General features: G+C 33.5%; 2 protein-coding genes across 2 annotated transcripts in view; both read right to left on the reverse strand.

Moving 5' to 3' along the window:
• Positions 1–5,486, reverse strand: part of LOC130902621 (calcitonin gene-related peptide type 1 receptor-like) — a 42,232-nt gene extending 36,746 nt beyond the window's left edge. Inside the window, exon 1 of the mRNA XM_057814862.1 lies at positions 5,018–5,486. The gene's annotated coding sequence lies outside the window, so the exon portion shown is untranslated. The remainder of the gene's footprint in view (positions 1–5,017) is intronic.
• A 100-nt stretch (positions 5,487–5,586) lies between these two features.
• On the reverse strand, positions 5,587–20,220 carry LOC130902610 (sodium/potassium/calcium exchanger 2-like). The gene is made up of 8 exons (XM_057814845.1): positions 20,103–20,220; positions 15,545–15,659; positions 15,256–15,451; positions 12,838–13,008; positions 12,345–12,780; positions 12,070–12,282; positions 10,299–10,400; positions 5,587–10,239 (listed from the first exon to the last, which is right to left on the reverse strand). Exons 1-8 carry the CDS (start codon positions 20,170–20,172, stop codon positions 9,938–9,940), a joined length of 1,605 nt encoding a protein of 534 aa, XP_057670828.1. The 5' UTR covers positions 20,173–20,220; the 3' UTR covers positions 5,587–9,937.
• Between the last annotated feature and the right edge of the window lie 620 nt (positions 20,221–20,840).

Raw genomic sequence — 20,840 nt, forward strand, 5'->3', positions numbered from 1 at the left:
TTCCAATTTGACTGGACTAAAACGAAAGTTTCTTTTTATGTGAATAACAATTTCGATTGGTCGTATGTGAAAATCAAAGCAAATAAATGAAAAGTGAGATCAATCTGCGTAAACCCACGTTTCGGATATGTTTGTTTACTTTCCATGTTTGAAATTTTGAAAAAAAAATAACCGGAACCATAATATACGTAATTAATGTCAAAATTTTGTATGTATAAGCTGTCTTATTTATAATTTCGTCAATATTAACATCGAGTAACGGTTGAAAGATCCAAAAGGATGAGAAATTAAATAAAATCAAAAATTCTACAGGATTTTTTCGTTATTTCACCATAAACTTTATAGTTTTGACAGTTATAACTGTTATCAATCGATTGATATTGGTAACTACAGGGAATGACATACTTCAACTGTCACATGTCACGTCAAGATCAATTGTCATATGTCACGTCAAGAATAAATCATAACCATGACATTAATTATTCATTTCGAGGGGATGGAACAAAAATTTTGGAAAAAATATGTTTATTGTTTAACGTAATCTGTTTTTAGCTCCATACAGTTTTACCAACGATTTTCAATAAGTTCGAAATATTTGTTTATAACAAAAATAGTCAGCTCTTCAAAATATCCATTAACTACTGACATTGTTGGAAAATCTTTGACCACCAAGTAAATTTTTCAAGTCTGGGAATAGAAAATAATCCGTGGGGGCTAAATCTGCCGAAAATGTAGGAATTTAAACTTTAATTCGTTAATTTCTTCTTCACGTAACTAAAAACTATAAAAAAAGGAATACACCTAAAAGAAAATGTGTACGGGATTTGAACCCACGACCAGCGAATCCGGAGGTTGACGCTAACGAACGCAATTATAGTGGTGGGATATACTAACAGTAACAAACGACAAAACGCTTCTTCGATTAATAAGGTTATGGCTTCGATTGACATTGCCACTTCGTTGTTGGAAAATCTTTGACCACCAAGTAAATTTTTCAAGTCTGGGAATAGAAAATAATCCGTGGGGGCTAAATCTGCCGAAAATGTAGGAATTTAAACTTTAATTCGTTAATTTCTTCTTCACGCAACTAAAAAATTAGCTCAAACGATAAAAAAACAATTCATCCAAAAGAAAATGTGTACGGGATTTGAACCCACGACCGGCGAATCCGGAGGTTGACGCTAACGAACGCAATTATAGTGGTGGGATATACTAACAGTAACAAACGACAAAACGCTTCTTCGATTAATAAGGTTATGGCTTCGATTGACATTGCCACTTCGTTGTTGGAAAATCTTTGACCACCAAGTAAATTTTTCAAGTCTGGGAATAGAAAATAATCCGTGGGGGCTAAATCTGCCGAAAATGTAGGAATTTAAACTTTAATTCGTTAATTTCTTCTTCACGTAACTAAAAAATTAGCTCAAACGATAAAAAAACAATTCATCCAAAAGAAAATGTGTACGGGATTTGAACCCACGACCGGCGAATCCGGAGGTTGACGCTAACGAACGCAATTATAGTGGTGGGATATACTAACAGTAACAAACGACAAAACGCTTCTTCGATTAATAAGGTTATGGCTTCGATTGACATTGCCACTTCGTTGTTGGAAAATCTTTGACCACCAAGTAAATTTTTCAAGTCTGGGAATAGAAAATAATCCGTGGGGGCTAAATCTGCCGAAAATGTAGGAATTTAAACTTTAATTCGTTAATTTCTTCTTCACGTAACTAAAAAATTAGCTCAAACGATAAAAAAACAATTCATCCAAAAGAAAATGTGTACGGGATTTGAACCCACGACCGGCGAATCCGGAGGTTGACGCTAACGAACGCAATTATAGTGGTGGGATATACTAACAGTAACAAACGACGAAATTTGGAAGATTTAATATTAATCGATGTATTTGGACGTTCCGATGTCGAAATTAAAAACCCACGGACGTTTGAATCGATTGATTTTTAAGTAAATTTGAAAATTTAAATACCCATTGATAAAAATCAAATTTTGTTTATAAATTTCGATCTATTTTCGTATTGAAGTGATGTAATTAATCAATTTTCACGATTTATTTTCGTACAAAAATCCGTGACGGATTCTAAGTATCCGAAAGGTGTATGCTTTTCATTATTAACAACTAATTTATTTACCGTTTGTGTGTAATCTATCTTTGCCTTGTTTTTTTATTGTGTTTGAATAAGTAGGTATTTGTTGATGTTACAAAATACCAATTTTAAGTGGATCCGAAACATTAGCGGCGCCAAAATATTTTTTTATACAACGTTTCCGTTTTGGTGGACTGGAAATTCCTAAACTGAATCAAATACGTCACTCAATAAATCGCTTGACTGACGCACAGATGGCGCTACCACTGTCAAATCCGTATGACGTTTACGAATTACCAACTTTCGAAAAACTACGTGAGAAATTTCGTGACATTTCGATTAGTTAGAAAAAATTGACAGTTCGAATTGCTTTCTCATCCGCCGTATATTCCAGATCTTGCTACCAGTGATGGCTTATTTCGAAATAATGAAGATTATTGATGGATAAAATCGATTTTTTTGGCAAAAAAATTAGTTAGTCATACGATTTATTGAGTGTTCTATCCTTTGGATTATGGCAATCGCTAAAATCTTTTTTTGAAGTGGATTTCTCCTCGTTTTGTTTTCCATTCTTTTCAGTTCCGGCATTTTGTCTTCCTTTTCTCTATATTCGGTGCTCTATATCGTTTCTCCAGGTCTTTTTAGGTCTGCCTCTTCTCCTTGGCCACAATTGAGTCCTCCGTCGAGTTTCCCGTGGACCATTTTGGAAATCACGACTCCATACGTGGATATACAAACTTCCTATTCATAATTCACATATTTCATATCTAATTTAGACATTTTTCTTCATAACATCATCAATTCTTCTTTTTTAATACGATTTCCAGCTTTCGTTTTATATTTCTGGTCATCTGGTGTCTAAAGATTCCTATACTAGCCTTTGGATAGTCGTCTTGTATTTCTGTTGATTCTTGACGTACCTTGGTAGCTGATGTCACGAGAATCAACTTTTCCAAAGACAAGAATGTCCTGGACGTGTGCAGGTCGAACTAGGTGCTCAAGAACCACGTCTACCTGTGAAGTAGGTCTTGCAAATACTGCTCTAGGTAGTTTTTGGTCAATTCTGGATCGCCTTTAAGTCGAATCGCTCTTACTTGTATTGAATCGAGCTTCTTAAGGATTTGCTTCGAAGACGAGCACCAAATACTCAGCAATGCTTCAAAGGTGGACATATTTGGAACTTGTAAAGGAGTAGAAGCTTTCTATTGGTTTTTAACGTGCGTTGGTAGCCGATTCCACAGCTTCTCCGAGGACAAGAATGTCCTAAACGTCTGCAGGTCGAACTAGGTGCTCAAGAACCACGTCTACCTGTGAAGTAGGTCTTGCAAATACTGCTCTAGGTAGTTTTTGGTCGATTCAGTATCGTCTTTGAATAGAATCGCTCTTTCTTGTATTGAATGGAGCTTCTCCAGGATTTGCTTCGAAGACGAGCACCAAATACGCTGCCATACTCCAAGGGTGGACATATCTGGACCTTGTAAAGGAGTAGAAGCTTTCTATTGGTTCTGAACGTGCCTTGGTAGCCGGTTCCACAGCTTCTCCAAGGACAAGAATGTCCTGGACGTGTGCAGGTCGAACTAGGTGCTCAAGAACCACGTCTACCTGTGAAGTAGGTCTTGCAAATACTGCTTTAAGTAGTTTTTGGCCAATTCTGGATTGCCTTTGAATCGAATCGCTCTTTCTTGTATTGAATCGAGCTTCTTCAGGATTTGCTTCGAAGACGAGCACCAAATACTCAGCAATACTCCAAAGATGGACATATCTGGACCTTGTAAAGAAGTAGAAGCTCCGGCAGGCGATTTTGCGTGTTGGTGATACGTACAGAATCAAATCCTGATTTGTAGTACCAGTTTTTTTTTTTTGGAAACATCATCCTAATGAATTTGCTATAAATAATTCAATAAATTACTTATTTAAACCAATTTTCGATACGACATTTGAAAAATCAAGAAGACCTCGTACTGAAATTATGAAAGTTCCTCTTAATTTTCAAATAAGCAGGGCCGGACTCTAAAAATTTATATATTACTAAAGTCGGTTCACCTATCGGGGGACATATTTAATTTGCCGTCTATATTTTTTTTTATTGAAGGTAAAGTCATTATACAAAATAGATAATTACGAAGCTATCACCTGTTACTAATATTACATAAAAAAAAAAGGTGTTGATACGTCAATTTATATATAAATTATAATTTGTTTTATTAAAAATGATAGTAGCTGTATATATATAGAGTGTCAGATAAAAACGATAAGGTCTAAAAACTAATAAAACGTAAATAATAACCATAAATATTATTGACAGTTGATATTTCTTCTTCTTTTTTTACTTATTCGCCGTCAAAATCGTCGTCTTTTTTATCCTAAACAGTGTAAATCAGATTTACTATATTTTTCAGCCCCGTATATATTTTTTTCCCACGACTCCTCGGGAGTTTCTTCAGGAGACTCCAGAAGGAGTTTCCGTTCATTTGAACGAACTTCCTTTCTATATTTTCAATAATAACTCAACGGGAAAACCACCCCATAGAAAACATCATAAATCATTAATGACTACGAGTGGACTAGGTTGAAGACAAAATTAAAAATGTTGTAGAAGAAACCGGTGATATTACAAATTAAAAAAGAAGACGAAATAATTTGTATTTCATATAAATAAAATCTAGTTTAAATCTTATATACGTAAATTGATTTTTCATATTTAATTAACCCCCAATAATTAATTAAATTGAAATATTTTTGGTACAAATAAAAATTTTTGAATTTGGAAATTTGTACTACGTGATATAAATCTGATTAATGATGAAAAAAATGTTAAAAAATCGCATTTAATAAAGTAGATCTGACTATATAATAAAAAATGACTTATAGTAAATCAAAAAGAATTTTTTTTTCATATTTCTACTTACCAAACAAAATTTCCGATACAAATAATTAAATTTTGATTATTTGTAGTATAAAATAAAAATTGTTTAGGCGGAAATATCGGGTTGCACATCGAGGTTTTTTGGATCACAAAAACAAAACTACTTCGCACGTCGAAACGAACCTGGATTCGAAACGGATTTCGGGGAATTGCGGATTTCGGGATGGAGTTGGAACGAAACTGAGGAGGAGACGCGAATGACGGCGCTCAACCGGTGACGGCTGGAGACGCTTCTACAGTGGCGGAGATAAAACAAAAATTCGGTTTTTATTCCGAAAAAATTTGGAATAAAAATGGGAAAAAATATTTTTGATAGGGGTTGATATTTAGTATTAATTGTCGATTAATTCCGAATGGGGTACGTCAAAATCACGTGATTCAAACGCTTATACGAGGACGGTTCATAAACTCGATGTTTCGACTGTTTAAAAAATGTTTTTAATTGGTCCACATCGAAAATTCACTTGAAAGTTGAATTATGTTTCCCAGTGTATTAGAAAATCCGATTCAAGTACATAAAATCGATGGGGGTTTGAAAAAAAAACAAAAAGATCGGGAATAAATATTTATTCACAATTTATTATATAATTAAAATAAATATAAACTTAACGTGTATATTCTTATATAAAAAAAAACATCACACACTTTTTTTCGAAGAGTATCTTTTTTTAAAAAAAACATAAATAAAACTTATAGGTTATATAATAACTCAATAAGCAAATATTAGATCGAAAGTTACTAAACTTTTTAACTGTACCCCGTATATACATATAAGTGAAAATACTTGAATATACGATATTTTGTGAATTTTGAAACAGTCGTTTTATGAAACTTGTATTAAATGTGATATTTAAAAAATTATAACCTATTAATAATACAGGGTTTTCCATTTAGAAATACCGAAAAGTTTATTTATTTAAATTTCGATTCGCCCCGTATGATTTCTTAGGATTTACGAGTGGAATGATTATTTTTCGATAAATATCAAATTTGTTTTTCAAAATTTCGTCATTTCCAATACAGGGTTATCCATTTAGAAATACCGAAAAGTTCATTTATTCAAATTTCGATTCGCCCCGTATGATTTCTTAGGATTTACGAGTGGAATGATTATTTTTCGATAAATATCAAATTTGTTTTTCAAAATTTCGTCATTTCTAATACAGGGTTATCCATTAAGAAATACCGAAAAGTTCATTTATTCAAATCTCGATTCGCCCCGTATGATTTCTTAGGATTTACGAGTGGAATGATTATTTTTCGATAAATATCAAATTTGTTTTTCAAAATTTCGTCATTTCCAATACAGGGTTATCCATTTAGAAATACCGAAAAGTTTATTTATTTAAATATTGATTCGCCCCGTATGATTTCTTAGGATTTACGAGTGGAATGATTATTTTTCGATAAATATCAAATTTGTTTTTCAAAATTTCGTCATTTCTAATACAGGGTTATCCATTTAGAAATACCGAAAAGTTTATTTATTTAAATATTGATTCGCCCCGTATGATTCATGAGGATTTACGAGTGGAATGATTATTTTTCGATAAATATCAAATTTGTTTTTCAAAATTTCGTCATTTCTAATACAGGGTTATCCATTTAGAAATACCGAAAAGTTTATTTATTTAAATATTGATTCGCCCCGTATGATTCATGAGGATTTACGAGTGGAATGATTATTTTTCGATAAATATCAAATTTGTTTTCCAAAATTTCGTCATTTCTAATACAGGGTTATCCATTTAGAAATACCGAAAAGTTTATTTATTTAAATATTGATTCGCCCCGTATGATTCATGAGGATTTACGAGTGGAATGATTATTTTTCGATAAATATCAAATTTGTTTTCCAAAATTTCGTCATTTCTAATACAGGGTTATCCATTTAGAAATACCGAAAAGTTTATTTATTTAAATATTGATTCGCCCCGTATGATTTCTTAGGATTTACGAGTGGAATGATTATTTTTCGATAAATATCAAAGTTGTTTTTCAAAATTTCGTCATTTCTAATACAGGGTTATCCATTTAGAAATACCGAAAAGTTTATTTATTTAAATATTGATTCGCCCCGTATGATTTCTTAGGATTTACGAGTGGAATGATTATTTTTCGATAAATATCAAATTTGTTTTTCAAAATTTCGTCATTTCTAATACAGGGTTATCCATTTAGAAATACCGAAAAGTTTATTTATTTAAATATTGATTCGCCCCGTATGATTCATGAGGATTTACGAGTGGAATGATTATTTTTCGATAAATATCAAAGTTGTTTTTCAAAATTTCGTCATTTCTAATACAGGGTTATCCATTTAGAAATACCGAAAAGTTTATTTATTTAAATATTGATTCGCCCCGTATGATTTCTTAGGATTTACGAGTGGAATGATTATTTTTCGATAAATATCAAATTTGTTTTTCAAAATTTCGTCATTTCTAATACAGGGTTATCCATTTAGAAATACCGAAAAGTTTATTTATTTAAATATTGATTCGCCCCGTATGATTTCTTAGGATTTACGAGTGGAATGATTATTTTTCGATAAATATCAAAGTTGTTTTTCAAAATTTCGTCATTTCTAATACAGGGTTATCCATTTAGAAATACCGAAAAGTTTATTTATTTAAATATTGATTCGCCCCGTATGATTTCTTAGGATTTACGAGTGGAATGATTATTTTTCGATAAATATCAAATTTGTTTTTCAAAATTTCGTCATTTCTAATACAGGGTTATCCATTTAGAAATACCGAAAAGTTTATTTATTTAAATATTGATTCGCCCCGTATGATTCATGAGGATTTACGAGTGGAATGATTATTTTTCGATAAATATCAAAGTTGTTTTTCAAAATTTCGTCATTTCTAATACAGGGTTATCCATTTAGAAATACCGAAAAGTTTATTTATTTAAATATTGATTCGCCCCGTATGATTTCTTAGGATTTACGAGTGGAATGATTATTTTTCGATAAATATCAAATTTGTTTTTCAAAATTTCGTCATTTCTAATACAGGGTTATCCATTTAGAAATACCGAAAAGTTTATTTATTTAAATATTGATTCGCCCCGTATGATTTCTTAGGATTTACGAGTGGAATGATTATTTTTCGATAAATATCAAATTTGTTTTTCAAAATTTCGTCATTTCTAATACAGGGTTATCCATTTAGAAATACCGAAAAGTTTATTTATTTAAATATTGATTCGCCCTGTATGATTCATGAGGATTTACGAGTGGAATGATTATTTTTCGATAAATAACAAAGTTGTTTTCCAAAATTTCGTCATTTCTAATACAGGGTTATCCATTTAGAAATACCGAAAAGTTCATTTATTCAAATTTCGATTCGCCCCGTATGATTTCTTAGGATTTACGAGTGGAATGATTATTTTTCGATAAATATCAAATTTGTTTTTCAAAATTTCGTCATTTCTAATACAGGGTTATCCATTTAGAAATACCGAAAAGTTTATTTATTTAAATATTGATTCGCCCCGTATGATTTCTTAGGATTTACGAGTGGAATGATTATTTTTCGATAAATATCAAATTTGTTTTTCAAAATTTCGTCATTTCTAATACAGGGTTATCCATTTAGAAATACCGAAAAGTTTATTTATTTAAATATTGATTCGCCCCGTATGATTCATGAGGATTTACGAGTGGAATGATTATTTTTCGATAAATATCAAAGTTGTTTTTCAAAATTTCGTCATTTCTAATACAGGGTTATCCATTTAGAAATACCGAAAAGTTTATTTATTTAAATATTGATTCGCCCCGTATGATTTCTTAGGATTTACGAGTGGAATGATTATTTTTCGATAAATATCAAATTTGTTTTTCAAAATTTCGTCATTTCTAATACAGGGTTATCCATTTAGAAATACCGAAAAGTTTATTTATTTAAATATTGATTCGCCCCGTATGATTTCTTAGGATTTACGAGTGGAATGATTATTTTTCGATAAATATCAAACTTAATTTTAAAAATTTTGTCATTTCTAATACAGGGTTATCCATTTAGAAATACCGAAAAGTTTATTTATTTAAATATTGATTCGCCCCGTATGATTTCTTAGGATTTACGAGTGGAATGATTATTTTTCGATAAATAACAAAGTTGTTTTCCAAAATTTCGTCATTTCTAATACAGGGTTATCCATTTAGAAATACCGAAAAGTTTATTTATTTAAATATTGATTCGCCCCGTATGATTTCTTAGGATTTACGAGTGGAATGATTATTTTTCGATAAATAACAAAGTTGTTTTCCAAAATTTCGTCATTTCTAATACAGGGTTATCCATTTAGGAATACCGAAAAGTTTATTTATTTAAATTTCGATTCGCCCCGTATTATATTATCACTAAAATTTCATTTGATCGATTATAACTCAAAAACAACGGTTTTCCAATAGATTTCTTGTATACCCACTAAATTCTAAAGATTATTTATCAAAAAAACGATATCTCGTCATACAATCTAAGATTACCTGTCAATTACCTGCGATAAAATTCACAAAATTATTTTATCGATTTCAATTTTAATTCATTATAACTTCCTTTTAATCTAACATTATCTTTACACAAACGCGTATAATCAATTGTTTTTTAATTATTTTATTTTCAAAATTTAATCTCTACATACGTTTACGATACGATTCGATAAAAAAATTTCATTCCACAACGTTCTTATCGAAATCTCCCCTGTATATTCCGAATTTTTTCTATAATTTATCCCAAAAATCTCATTCGGTCACCGAAACTAGCGATTCAGGTACGAAATATCTCGTCGGCTGTTTCATGTCTCACACCGTATATTTCCACACTGTATATAATTATCTAGTGTACGTAAAAAAAATGAGATATGAGTTATATGTCGAAATATGCTAATATAAAACCGTTTGACATACTATGGCCGAAGTTACCATACAAATATAAAACACCCCTAATATTACCCCGGATATTTTCGATAATCTGAATTTGTTTAATAAAAGGGTGAGATATAAAACGACTGCGGCGATTATTAACGACATTATCGTATATTCGATCGAACCGGATTTAATTAGAACCGGACGGGCGCTCGTGAAACCCTGTATGATATTTTTTAGAAACCAAGGTATACCCAGGGAATATAAAACGTTCATCGTGTTCGCTCCGAGGGAATTGGAAACCCCGAAACTACCTTCACCTAAAACAATCGATTATTCGAAATATTTTTGTTAGAATTAATTTTGATAGTTGACTCACCCCTTCGAGCGATAATCGTCATGGAAACTGTCTCTGGTAAACAACCCCCGACTGCCATTAAAGTCATACCCAACAAAGCGTCCGGTAGATTTGTCACTTGGCCTAATAAAACAAAAAAATATTTCAAAAATTCGGGCGTCTACTAAATCCAGTTCAAACTGGCTGTTCCGGCACCTTGTCCTGACCTAGAGATGATTTTTTAGTAAATTTATAAACATGGAAAAGTTTGGCCGTCGTTTTATAATCAAATTATTGTATTTGGAAGCTCAACTAATATAAAAACTGAACTAGATTGTTCGTTATCAATTGTAGCGTAGTTTAGACGAGACCGTACGACCTACGAAGACTAGAATCGTCGATTGGAAGTGCGTGAACTAGTAGACGTGGTAGGTATTCAAAAAAATGAGGTACATCGTGTTTCACATGAATATTTAGACACTTTCATTAATATAGATGAAACGTGGGTTCGTAAATTCACGTTCGAAACAAACAAACAATCAAAACAACGGATTGAACCAGGAAGAACCGGCTCCGAAGAAGACAAAGACTGTTTCGTCTGTAGGCAAAATCATGGCGTCGGTTTTTTTGGGTTTTGCGCGGGATAATTTCCATTGAATATATTGGAAAAGGAAAATCAATCAACTGTGAGTATTATGCAACGTTCGGGCGTTGAAATCAAGCAATTGGTTAAGAAGTAGGCACCAGGTTATTGCAATGGCGAAAACTAATGAATTATCCATCTTATTCGGCCGATTTAGTCTCCTATGATTATTTTCTGTTCCCATACTACAAAAAACGACTCGGCGATCAAAGATTTTCCAGCAATGAAGGCGGTTATTGTCAAATATCGAAACATCGTTGGGAAAAGTGTACGGGAAATGAAAAGTTCGAAAATTTTCGTGTTTCTTTTGGTTGGACCAGATATTTCTGGTACCATCCACTTATTGGAAGTTCCCCTTAATCTTGAATCGACACCTGGTGACTCAATTACGTCCAAATACATCTGGATAATCCACCAAATGAAGTGATAACTCCAGGAATGTTGAAAAAAATCGACTGGATGATCGTCGATTGAAAGTGCGTGAACTACCGGATTTACATCGTGTTTGGTGATGTTTTACAGACATTTTTGGACAGTTTAATTATCATGGACGAAACGTAGGTCCATCACTTCACGTTAGAAACAAACAAACAATCAAAACAATGGATTGTACCAGGAAGAACCGGTTCCGAAGAAGACAAAGACTGTTCCATTTGTAAACAAGGTTATGGCGATGGTTTTTTTGGAATTTGCGCGGGATAATTTCCATTGAATATCTTGGAAAAGGAAAATCAATCATCGTCGAGTATTATGCAACGTTCGAGCGAAAAAATCAAGCAAAAAAGTATCCTTTCATCAAGACAATGCACCAGGTTATTGCAATGGCGAAAACTAATGAATTATCCACCTTATTCGGCCGATTTAGTCTCCTATGATTATTTTCTGTTCCCATACTACAAAAAACGACTCGGCGATCAAAGATTTTCCAGCAATGAAGGCGGTTATTGTCAAATATCGAAACATCGTTGGGAAAAGTGTACGGGAAATGAAAAGTTCGGAAATTTTCGTGTTTCTTTTGGTTAGGCCGGGTATTTCCGGTACCATCCATTGATTGAAAGTCCTCCTTCATGTTAAATCGACACCTGGCGACTCAACCACTACCCAATACGTAAAAAAATAAACTTTTTTCGAGATATTTCGTATTTATAAAAAAAAAGTTTCGATGCTTACCGATAATACTGATCATCCAACAGACAATATACGAATTGAGACCGATCCAAACGATGCACATGAAGAAAGTGATGGTGACGGGAAACCAATGGGGATAAACCAACGGATTCGGTATAGTACATCTCGTTATTAATTTCGTCGGCCAGGTGTAATAAAAAATAAACTTTTTGAAAAAATTACCTTCCGGTCTCCTAAACAAAGATTTTTGAGCTTCTACAAATAAAACATTAAATATTAACTATACTACTACGAGGTGTGTTCAATAATTAATTTACCTTGTTTATCTTCCTCCTGCAATTTTTCCAAAACTTTTTGATGTTCAATTTCAAATTCGGGATCGTCCGGCTCTTTCATATAACTACCGAAAGCGGATAAAATCGATTGTTTGGGTTCGTCTTTAACTCCGCTAGTTTTTTTAACGTTTTCTTCGCTCGAATCTTCCTCGGCAACTTTTCCGATCGTACTTATATCGTTGCGCTTACCGGGGGAATCGGATATGTTAATTTTCTTTCGATTAACCAATCTTTTAACGAATCTGTGGATTCTTTTGTTGTTAAACATGAAGGTGAAATAACATACGTAGATTGTTAGCGGTATTAACGATTCGTACCAATAAATATTACCGTCCCAAGTTATGAAAATCAATACGGTTACCGATAATATGTATATGATTGTATCTCTCGATAGGGGGTACCAATCTAATTGAAGGGGCTGGAAAATGGTCGAAATTAACGTGGTACTTTACGGTATTGTGTTCGATAGACTTACATACGGGCTGTTTAAACCTCCCACGGCTGGTACTAATAGAGTATTGCACATTAATGAACCCACGATGGTACCTATACCGAGATTAGATTCGGAAATGAAAGTACTGATTATGTTGGTGAAAAATTCCGGGGTTGAAGTAGCTATCGACATAAATGTAGCGGCTGCCACGTCCTGCAATATATAATTTCGTTATAAATAACGTTTGTAACTTGTAACGAATCAAATTAATACAATAATTGATGATGACGATTAGTTTTGAATTAACAATACTTTTTGATCATCCTGTATATACATATACGAGGATTGTTGCTTAATTTTTTAAATATGGCAACACTGGTCTTGAAGTTTGATGTTTATTATTGAAGAACGTACTCGGAACGTGTTGTTATACGAGTGTTGTTCGAAATATTCGTTTAGGAGTCGAATCTTGAATAATTTTTATAATTTTCGATTTTTTTTGGTAGAAACTTTTTGAAAAATCGGGGAAAACAACACCGACGAAGTTTTATACAACAATTCGTACAAAAAAACTTGTATTTATACGAGTGTTGTTCGAAATATTCGTTTAGGAGTCGAATCTTGAATATTTTTTATAGTTTTCGATGTTTTTTTGGTAGAAACGTTTTAAAAAATCGTGGAAAACAACACCGACAAGGTTTTATACAAAAATTCGTACAAAAAAACTTGTATTTATACGAGTGTTGTTCGAAATATTCGTTTAGGAGTCGAATCTTGAATAATTTTTATAATTTTCGATTTTTTTTGGTAGAAATGTTTTAAAAAATCGGGGAAAACAACACCGACGAGGTTTTATACAACAATTCGTACAAAAAAACTTGTATTTATACGAGTGTTGTTCGAAATATTCGTTTAGGAGTCGAATCTTGAATAATTTTTATAATTTTCGATTTTTTTTGGTAGAAATGTTTTAAAAAATCGGGGAAAACAACACCGACGAAGTTTTATACAACAATTCGTACAAAAAAACTTGTATTTATACGAGTGTTGTTCGAAATATTCGTTTAGGAGTCGAATCTTGAATAATTTTTATAATTTTCGATTTTTTTTGGTAGAAATGTTTTAAAAAATCGGGGAAAACAACACCGACGAAGTTTTATACAACAATTCGTACAAAAAAACTTGTATTTATACGAGTGTTGTTCGAAATATTCGTTTAGGAGTCGAATCTTGAATAATTTTTATAATTTTCGATTTTTTTTGGTAGAAATGTTTTAAAAAATCGGGGAAAACAACACCGACGAAGTTTTATACAACAATTCGTACAAAAAAACTTGTATTTATACGAGTGTTGTTCGAAATATTCGTTTAGGAGTCGAATCTTGAATAATTTTTATAATTTTCGATTTTTTTTGGTAGAAACTTTTTGAAAAATCGGGGAAAACAACACCGACGAGGTTTTATACAAAAATTCGTACAAAAAAACTTGTATTTATACGAGTGTTGTTCGAAATATTCGTTTAGGAGTCGAATCTTGAATATTTTTTATAGTTTTCGATTTTTTTTGGTAGAAACGTTTTAAAAAATCGGGAAAAACAACACCGACGAGGTTTTATACAAAAATTCGTACAAAAAAACTTGTATTTATACGAGTGTTGTTCGAAATATTCGTTTAGGAGTCGAATCTTGAATATTTTTTATAGTTTTCGATTTTTTTTGGTAGAAACGTTTTAAAAAATCGGGGAAAACAACACCGACGAGGTTTTATACAAAAATTCGTACAAAAAAACTTGTATTTATACGAGTGTTGTTCGAAATATTCGTCTCGGAGTCGAATCTTGAATAATTTTTATAATTTTCGATTTTTTTTGGTAGAAACGTTTTAAAAAATCGGGGAAAACAACACCGACGAAGTTTTATACAACAATTCGTACAAAAAACTTGTATTTATACGAGTGATGTTCGAAATATTCATCTCGGAGTCGAATCTTGAATATTTTTTATAATTTTCGATTTTTTTTGGTAGAAATGTTTTAAAAAATCATGGAAACTCATGTAGAAGACAACACCGATGAGGTTTTACACAACAATTTGTACAAAAAACTTTTATTTGTACGAGTGATGTTCGAAATATTCATCTCGGAGTCGAATCTTGAATATTTTTTATAATTTTCGATTTTTTTTGGTAGAAACGTTTTAAAAAATCGGGGAAGCTGATGTAGAAGGCAACACCGACGAAGTTTTATACAACAATTCGTACAAAAAAACGTTTTTGAACAGTCAAAACATCGAATTGTTGAATCATCCGCCGTTTGGGATTCAATAATTTCTTCAACAACCCTCGTAGTGTGCAGAATATCCTTTCAGAACCAGAGGGAATTTAAAATCTAGATATTTAAGAAAATCCATAAGAATTTCGAAATATTTATGTTACGAGGGTAGCGAAAAATGTTTACTTACCGGCGTTAAATTCAAAGTTTTACATATGGCTTCAACGCATGGTAAAAAATAATCATTGCACACCACAGCTAATAAAGTAAACCCATAAATACCGATGAAAAGAACTAATATAATACCCCCTTTCAGTATTTGATCCTCCGTTAGAAGCTGGGGGAAATTATCGTCATCGTCTTCGACGACGGTACTATTCAAAAATCTAAAATATATTGAATAAAAGCAATTTATCGAAAAAAAATTTTTACAGCAGATTAATATTTACGTTTATATTTATTTGTAATTAAATAGTTACTTTGAATATGGTCTAGCGAACGGTATGAAAAATATTTGTCGTTTATATCGCACTACATCTTCCGTGACAACATCGTGAGTTGTTTCATTTTTTTCTTCAATTAAATCGTAGCAACCTGAAAAATCGAAAATTTTAAACTCGCATGAAGAAACTCTAAACGGCGGACACTCGGAATCACTTAACTACGACGTTGATGCCCATTAGGAACGATCATTATTTCAAAAAGTGAAGGAGAGTTAAGAGAAACACAAATCTAAACCTCCACGTCAGAATAGGATTCATGTTATTATTAAGTGTGGTCACTAAGGACCTTGAGAGCTCGAATTGATCAAAAAACTTTGAGATGCGGGTCTATAGACGCAGAATGGACTGGCAGAATCACCAACGACGAAGTACTAAGCCGAATTGGTCGCGAAAGACAATTATTGGAACGAAAAACGTGATTAATGAGAATAAGACACTGGGAATCGCTTAACTACGACGTTGATACCCATTAGGAACGATCATTATTTCAAAAAGTGAAGGAGAGTTAAGAGAAACAGAAATCTAAACCTCCACGTCGGAATAGGATTCATGTTAATATTAAGTGTGGTCAGTAAGGACCTTGAAAGCTCGAATTGATCAAAAAACTTTGAGATGCGGGTCTATAGACGCAGAATGGACTGGCAGAATCACCAACGACGAAGTACTAAGCCGAATTAGTCGCGAAAGACAATTATTGGGACGAAAAACGTGATTAATGAGAATAAGACACTTGGAATCGCTTAACTACGACGTTGATACCCATTAGGAACGATCATTATTTCAAAAAGTGAAGGAGAGTTAAGAGAAACAGAAATCTAAACCTCCACGTCAGAATAGGATTCATGTTAATATTAAGTGTGGTCAGTAAGGACCTTGAAAGCTCGAATTGATCAAAAAACTTTGAGATGCGGGTCTATAGACGCAGAATGGACTCGCAGAATCACCAACGACGAAGTACTAAGCCGAATTGGTCGCGAAAGACAATTATTGGAACGAAAAACGTGATTAATGAGAATAAGACACTTGGAATCGCTTAACTACGACGTTGATATCCATTAGGAACGATCATTATTTCAAAAAGTGAAGGAGAGTTAAGAGAAACAGAAATCTAAACCTCCACGTCAGAATAGGATTCATGTTATTATTAAGTGTAGTCACTAAGGACCTTGAGAGCTCGAATTGATCAAAAAATTTTGAGATGCGGGTCTATAGACGCAGAATGGACTGGCAGAATCACCAACGACGAAGTACTAAGCCGAATTAGTCGCGAAAGACAATTATTTGCACGAAAAACATGATTAATGAGAATAAGACACTCGGAATCGCTTAACTACGACGTTGATACCCATTAGGAACGATCATTATTTCAAAAAGTGAAGGAGAGTTAAGAGAAACACAAATCTAAACCTCCACGTCAGAATAGGATTCATGTTATTATTAAGTGTGGTCACTAAGGACCTTGAGAGCTCGAATTGATCAAAAAACTTTTGAGATGCGGGTCTATAGACGCAGAATGGACTCGCAGAATCACCAACGACGAAGTACTAAGCCGAATTGGTCGCGAAAGACAATTATTGGAACGAAAAACGTGATTAATGAGAATAAGACACTCGGAATCGCTTAACTACGACGTTGATACCCATTAGGAACGATCATTATTTCAAAAAGTGAAGGAGAGTTAAGAGAAACAGAAATCTAAACCTCCACGTCAGAATAGGATTCATGTTAATATTAAGTGTGGTCAGTAAGGACCTTGAAAGCTCGAATTGATCAAAAAACTTTGAGATGCGGGTCTATAGACGCAGAATGGACTCGCAGAATCACCAACGACGAAGTACTAAGCCGAATTGGTCGCGAAAGACAATTATTGGAACGAAAAACGTGATTAATGAGAATAAGACACTTGGAATCGCTTAACTACGACGTTGATATCCATTAGGAACGATCATTATTTCAAAAAGTGAAGGAGAGTTAAGAGAAACAGAAATCTAAACCTCCACGTCAGAATAGGATTCATGTTATTATTAAGTGTAGTCACTAAGGACCTTGAGAGCTCGAATTGATCAAAAAATTTTGAGATGCGGGTCTATAGACGCAGAATGGACTGGCAGAATCACCAACGACGAAGTACTAAGCCGAATTAGTCGCGAAAGACAATTATTTGCACGAAAAACGTGATTAATGAGAATAAGACACTCGGAATCGCTTAACTACGACGTTGATACCCATTAGGAACGATCATTATTTCAAAAAGTGAAGGAGAGTTAAGAGAAACACAAATCTAAACCTCCACGTCAGAATAGGATTCATGTTATTATTAAGTGTGGTCACTAAGGACCTTGAGAGCTCGAATTGATCAAAAAACTTTTGAGATGCGGGTCTATAGACGCAGAATGGACTCGCAGAATCACCAACGACGAAGTACTAAGCCGAATTGGTCGCGAAAGACAATTATTGGAACGAAAAACGTGATTAATGAGAATAAGACACTCGGAATCGCTTAACTACGACGTTGATACCCATTAGGAACGATCATTATTTCAAAAAGTGAAGGAGAGTTAAGAGAAACAGAAATCTAAACCTCCACGTCGGAATAGGATTCATGTTAATATTAAGTGTGGTCAGTAAGGACCTTGAAAGCTCGAATTGATCAAAAAACTTTGAGATGCGGGTCTATAGACGCAGAATGGACTGGCAGAATCACCAACGACGAAGTACTAAGCCGAATTGGTCGCGAAAGACAATTATTGGGACGAAAAACGTGATTAATGAGAATAAGACACTCGGAATCGCTTAACTACGACGTTGATACCCATTAGGAACGATCATTATTTCAAAAAGTGAAGGAGAGTTAAGAGAAACACAAATCTAAACCTCCACGTCGGAATAGGATTCATGTTAATATTAAGTGTGGTCAGTAAGGACCTTGAAAGATCGAATTGATCAAAAAACTTTGAGATGCGGGTCTATAGACGCAGAATGGACTGGCAGAATCACCAACGACGAAGTACTAAGCCGAATTGGTCGCGAAAGACAATTATTGGGACGAAAAACGTGATTAATGAGAATAAGACACTCGGAATCGCTTAACTACGACGTTGATACCCATTAGGAACGATCATTATTTCAAAAAGTGAAGGAGAGTTAAGAGAAACAGAAATCTAAACCTCCACGTCGGAATAGGATTCATGTTAATATTAAGTGTGGTCAGTAAGGACCTTGAAAGCTCGAATTGATCAAAAAACTTTGAGATGCGGGTCTATAGATGCAGAATGGACTGGCAGAATCACCAACGACGAAGTACTAAGCCGAATTGGTCGCGAAAGACAATTATTGGGACGAAAAACGTGATTAATGAGAATAAGACACTTGGAATCGCTTAACTACGACGTTGATACCCATTAGGAACGATCATTATTTCAAAAAGTGAAGGAGAGTTAAGAGAAACAGAAATCTAAACCTCCACGTCAGAATAGGATTCATGTTAATATTAAGTGTGGTCACTAAGGACCTTGAGAGCTCGAATTGATCAAAAAACTTTGAGATGCGGGTCTATAGACGCAGAATGGACTGGCAGAATCACCAACGACGAAGTACTAAGCCGAATTGGTCGCGAAAGACAATTATTGGGACGAAAAACGTGATTAATGAGAATAAGACACTCGGAATCGCTTAACTACGACGTTGATACCCATTAGGAACGATCATTATTTCAAAAAGTGAAGGAGAGTTAAGAGAAACACAAATCTAAACCTCCACGTCAGAATAGGATTCATGTTATTATTAAGTGTGGTCACTAAGGACCTTGAGAGCTCGAATTGATCAAAAAACTTTGAGATGCGGGTCTATAGACGCAGAATGGACTCGCAGAATCACCAACGACGAAGTACTAAGCCGAATTGGTCGCGAAAGACAATTATTGGGACGAAAAACGTGATTAATGAGAATAAGACACTCGGAATCGCTTAACTACGACGTTGATACCCATTAGGAACGATCATTATTTCAAAAAGTGAAGGAGAGTTAAGAGAAACACAAATCTAAACCTCCACGTCAGAATAGGATTCATGTTATTATTAAGTGTGGTCACTAAGGACCTTGAGAGCTCGAATTGATCAAAAAACTTTGAGATGCGGGTCTATGGACGCAGAATGGACTCGCAGAATCACCAACGACGAAGTACTAAGCCGAATTGGTCGCGAAAGACAATTATTGGAACGAAAAACGTGATTAATGAGAAGAAGACACTCGGAATCGCTTAACTACGACGTTGATACCCATTAGGTACTGGATGATCGTCGACTGAAAGTACACGAGTTAGCAGACATGGACTGAAGAGGGAGGACCGGGTTCAAAGAAGACAAAGACCGTTCCATCTGCTGGCAAAGTGTTGGCGTCATAATTTTCATTTAATATCTTGAAAAAGGGAAAATTATCGAAAGCTACTGACGAAATAGTTTGATTATTGTTAAAAACGTGTTTTTTTTTAAATAATAATGAATGGATTATTAAAATCATGATTCCAAAGACTTACCTATGGATTCTATATAGCACACTACAACTAGTACTACGACTAGTCTCATAAAATTCACACAAACTGTCATGATAACTATAAAAATTGAATTAAAAACATCGGTGGAAATATTGACTACTACACATTATTTTATATCTATAATAGAAAAAGTAGGATTTATCTTTGAGTATTAATTAATACTTATCGTTCGAAAAGATCATTGAATGATATAAAAACACACATATAATCGTAAATCAAATATTAATGAGGTATTAGACAATAAAATAAGTGGTTTCTACACTTTTCGAGCTCAAATCCTATCGGAAAAAATGAATTTCTCTCAGATATTCTCTGACTGTATCTTATACACAAAATATTTATATCAATCAACACATGAAAATGAAATAAAAGTAATTTGGGGGAACTTGGACACATGGAATCGCTCAACTACGACGTTGATTCCCATTAGGAACGGTCAGTGTACAATATTAACGCATAGAAGTTGACTGGATTATTATATGATTCTTAAAAATCATATTAATATAAAATAAAAGTAATTTGATGGAGGTTAGACACTTGGAATCGCTTAACTACGACGTTGATTCCCATTAGGAACGGTCAGTGTACAATATTAACGCATAGAAGTTGACTGGATTATTATATGATTCTTTAAAATCATATTAATATAAAATAAAAGTAATTTGAGGGAGGTTAGACAATTGGAATCGCTTAACTACGTCGTTGATTCCCATTAGGAAC

The sequence above is a fragment of the Diorhabda carinulata genome, chromosome X (assembly GCF_026250575.1).
Source record: "Diorhabda carinulata isolate Delta chromosome X, icDioCari1.1, whole genome shotgun sequence".
Lineage (NCBI taxonomy): Eukaryota > Metazoa > Arthropoda > Insecta > Coleoptera > Chrysomelidae > Diorhabda > Diorhabda carinulata.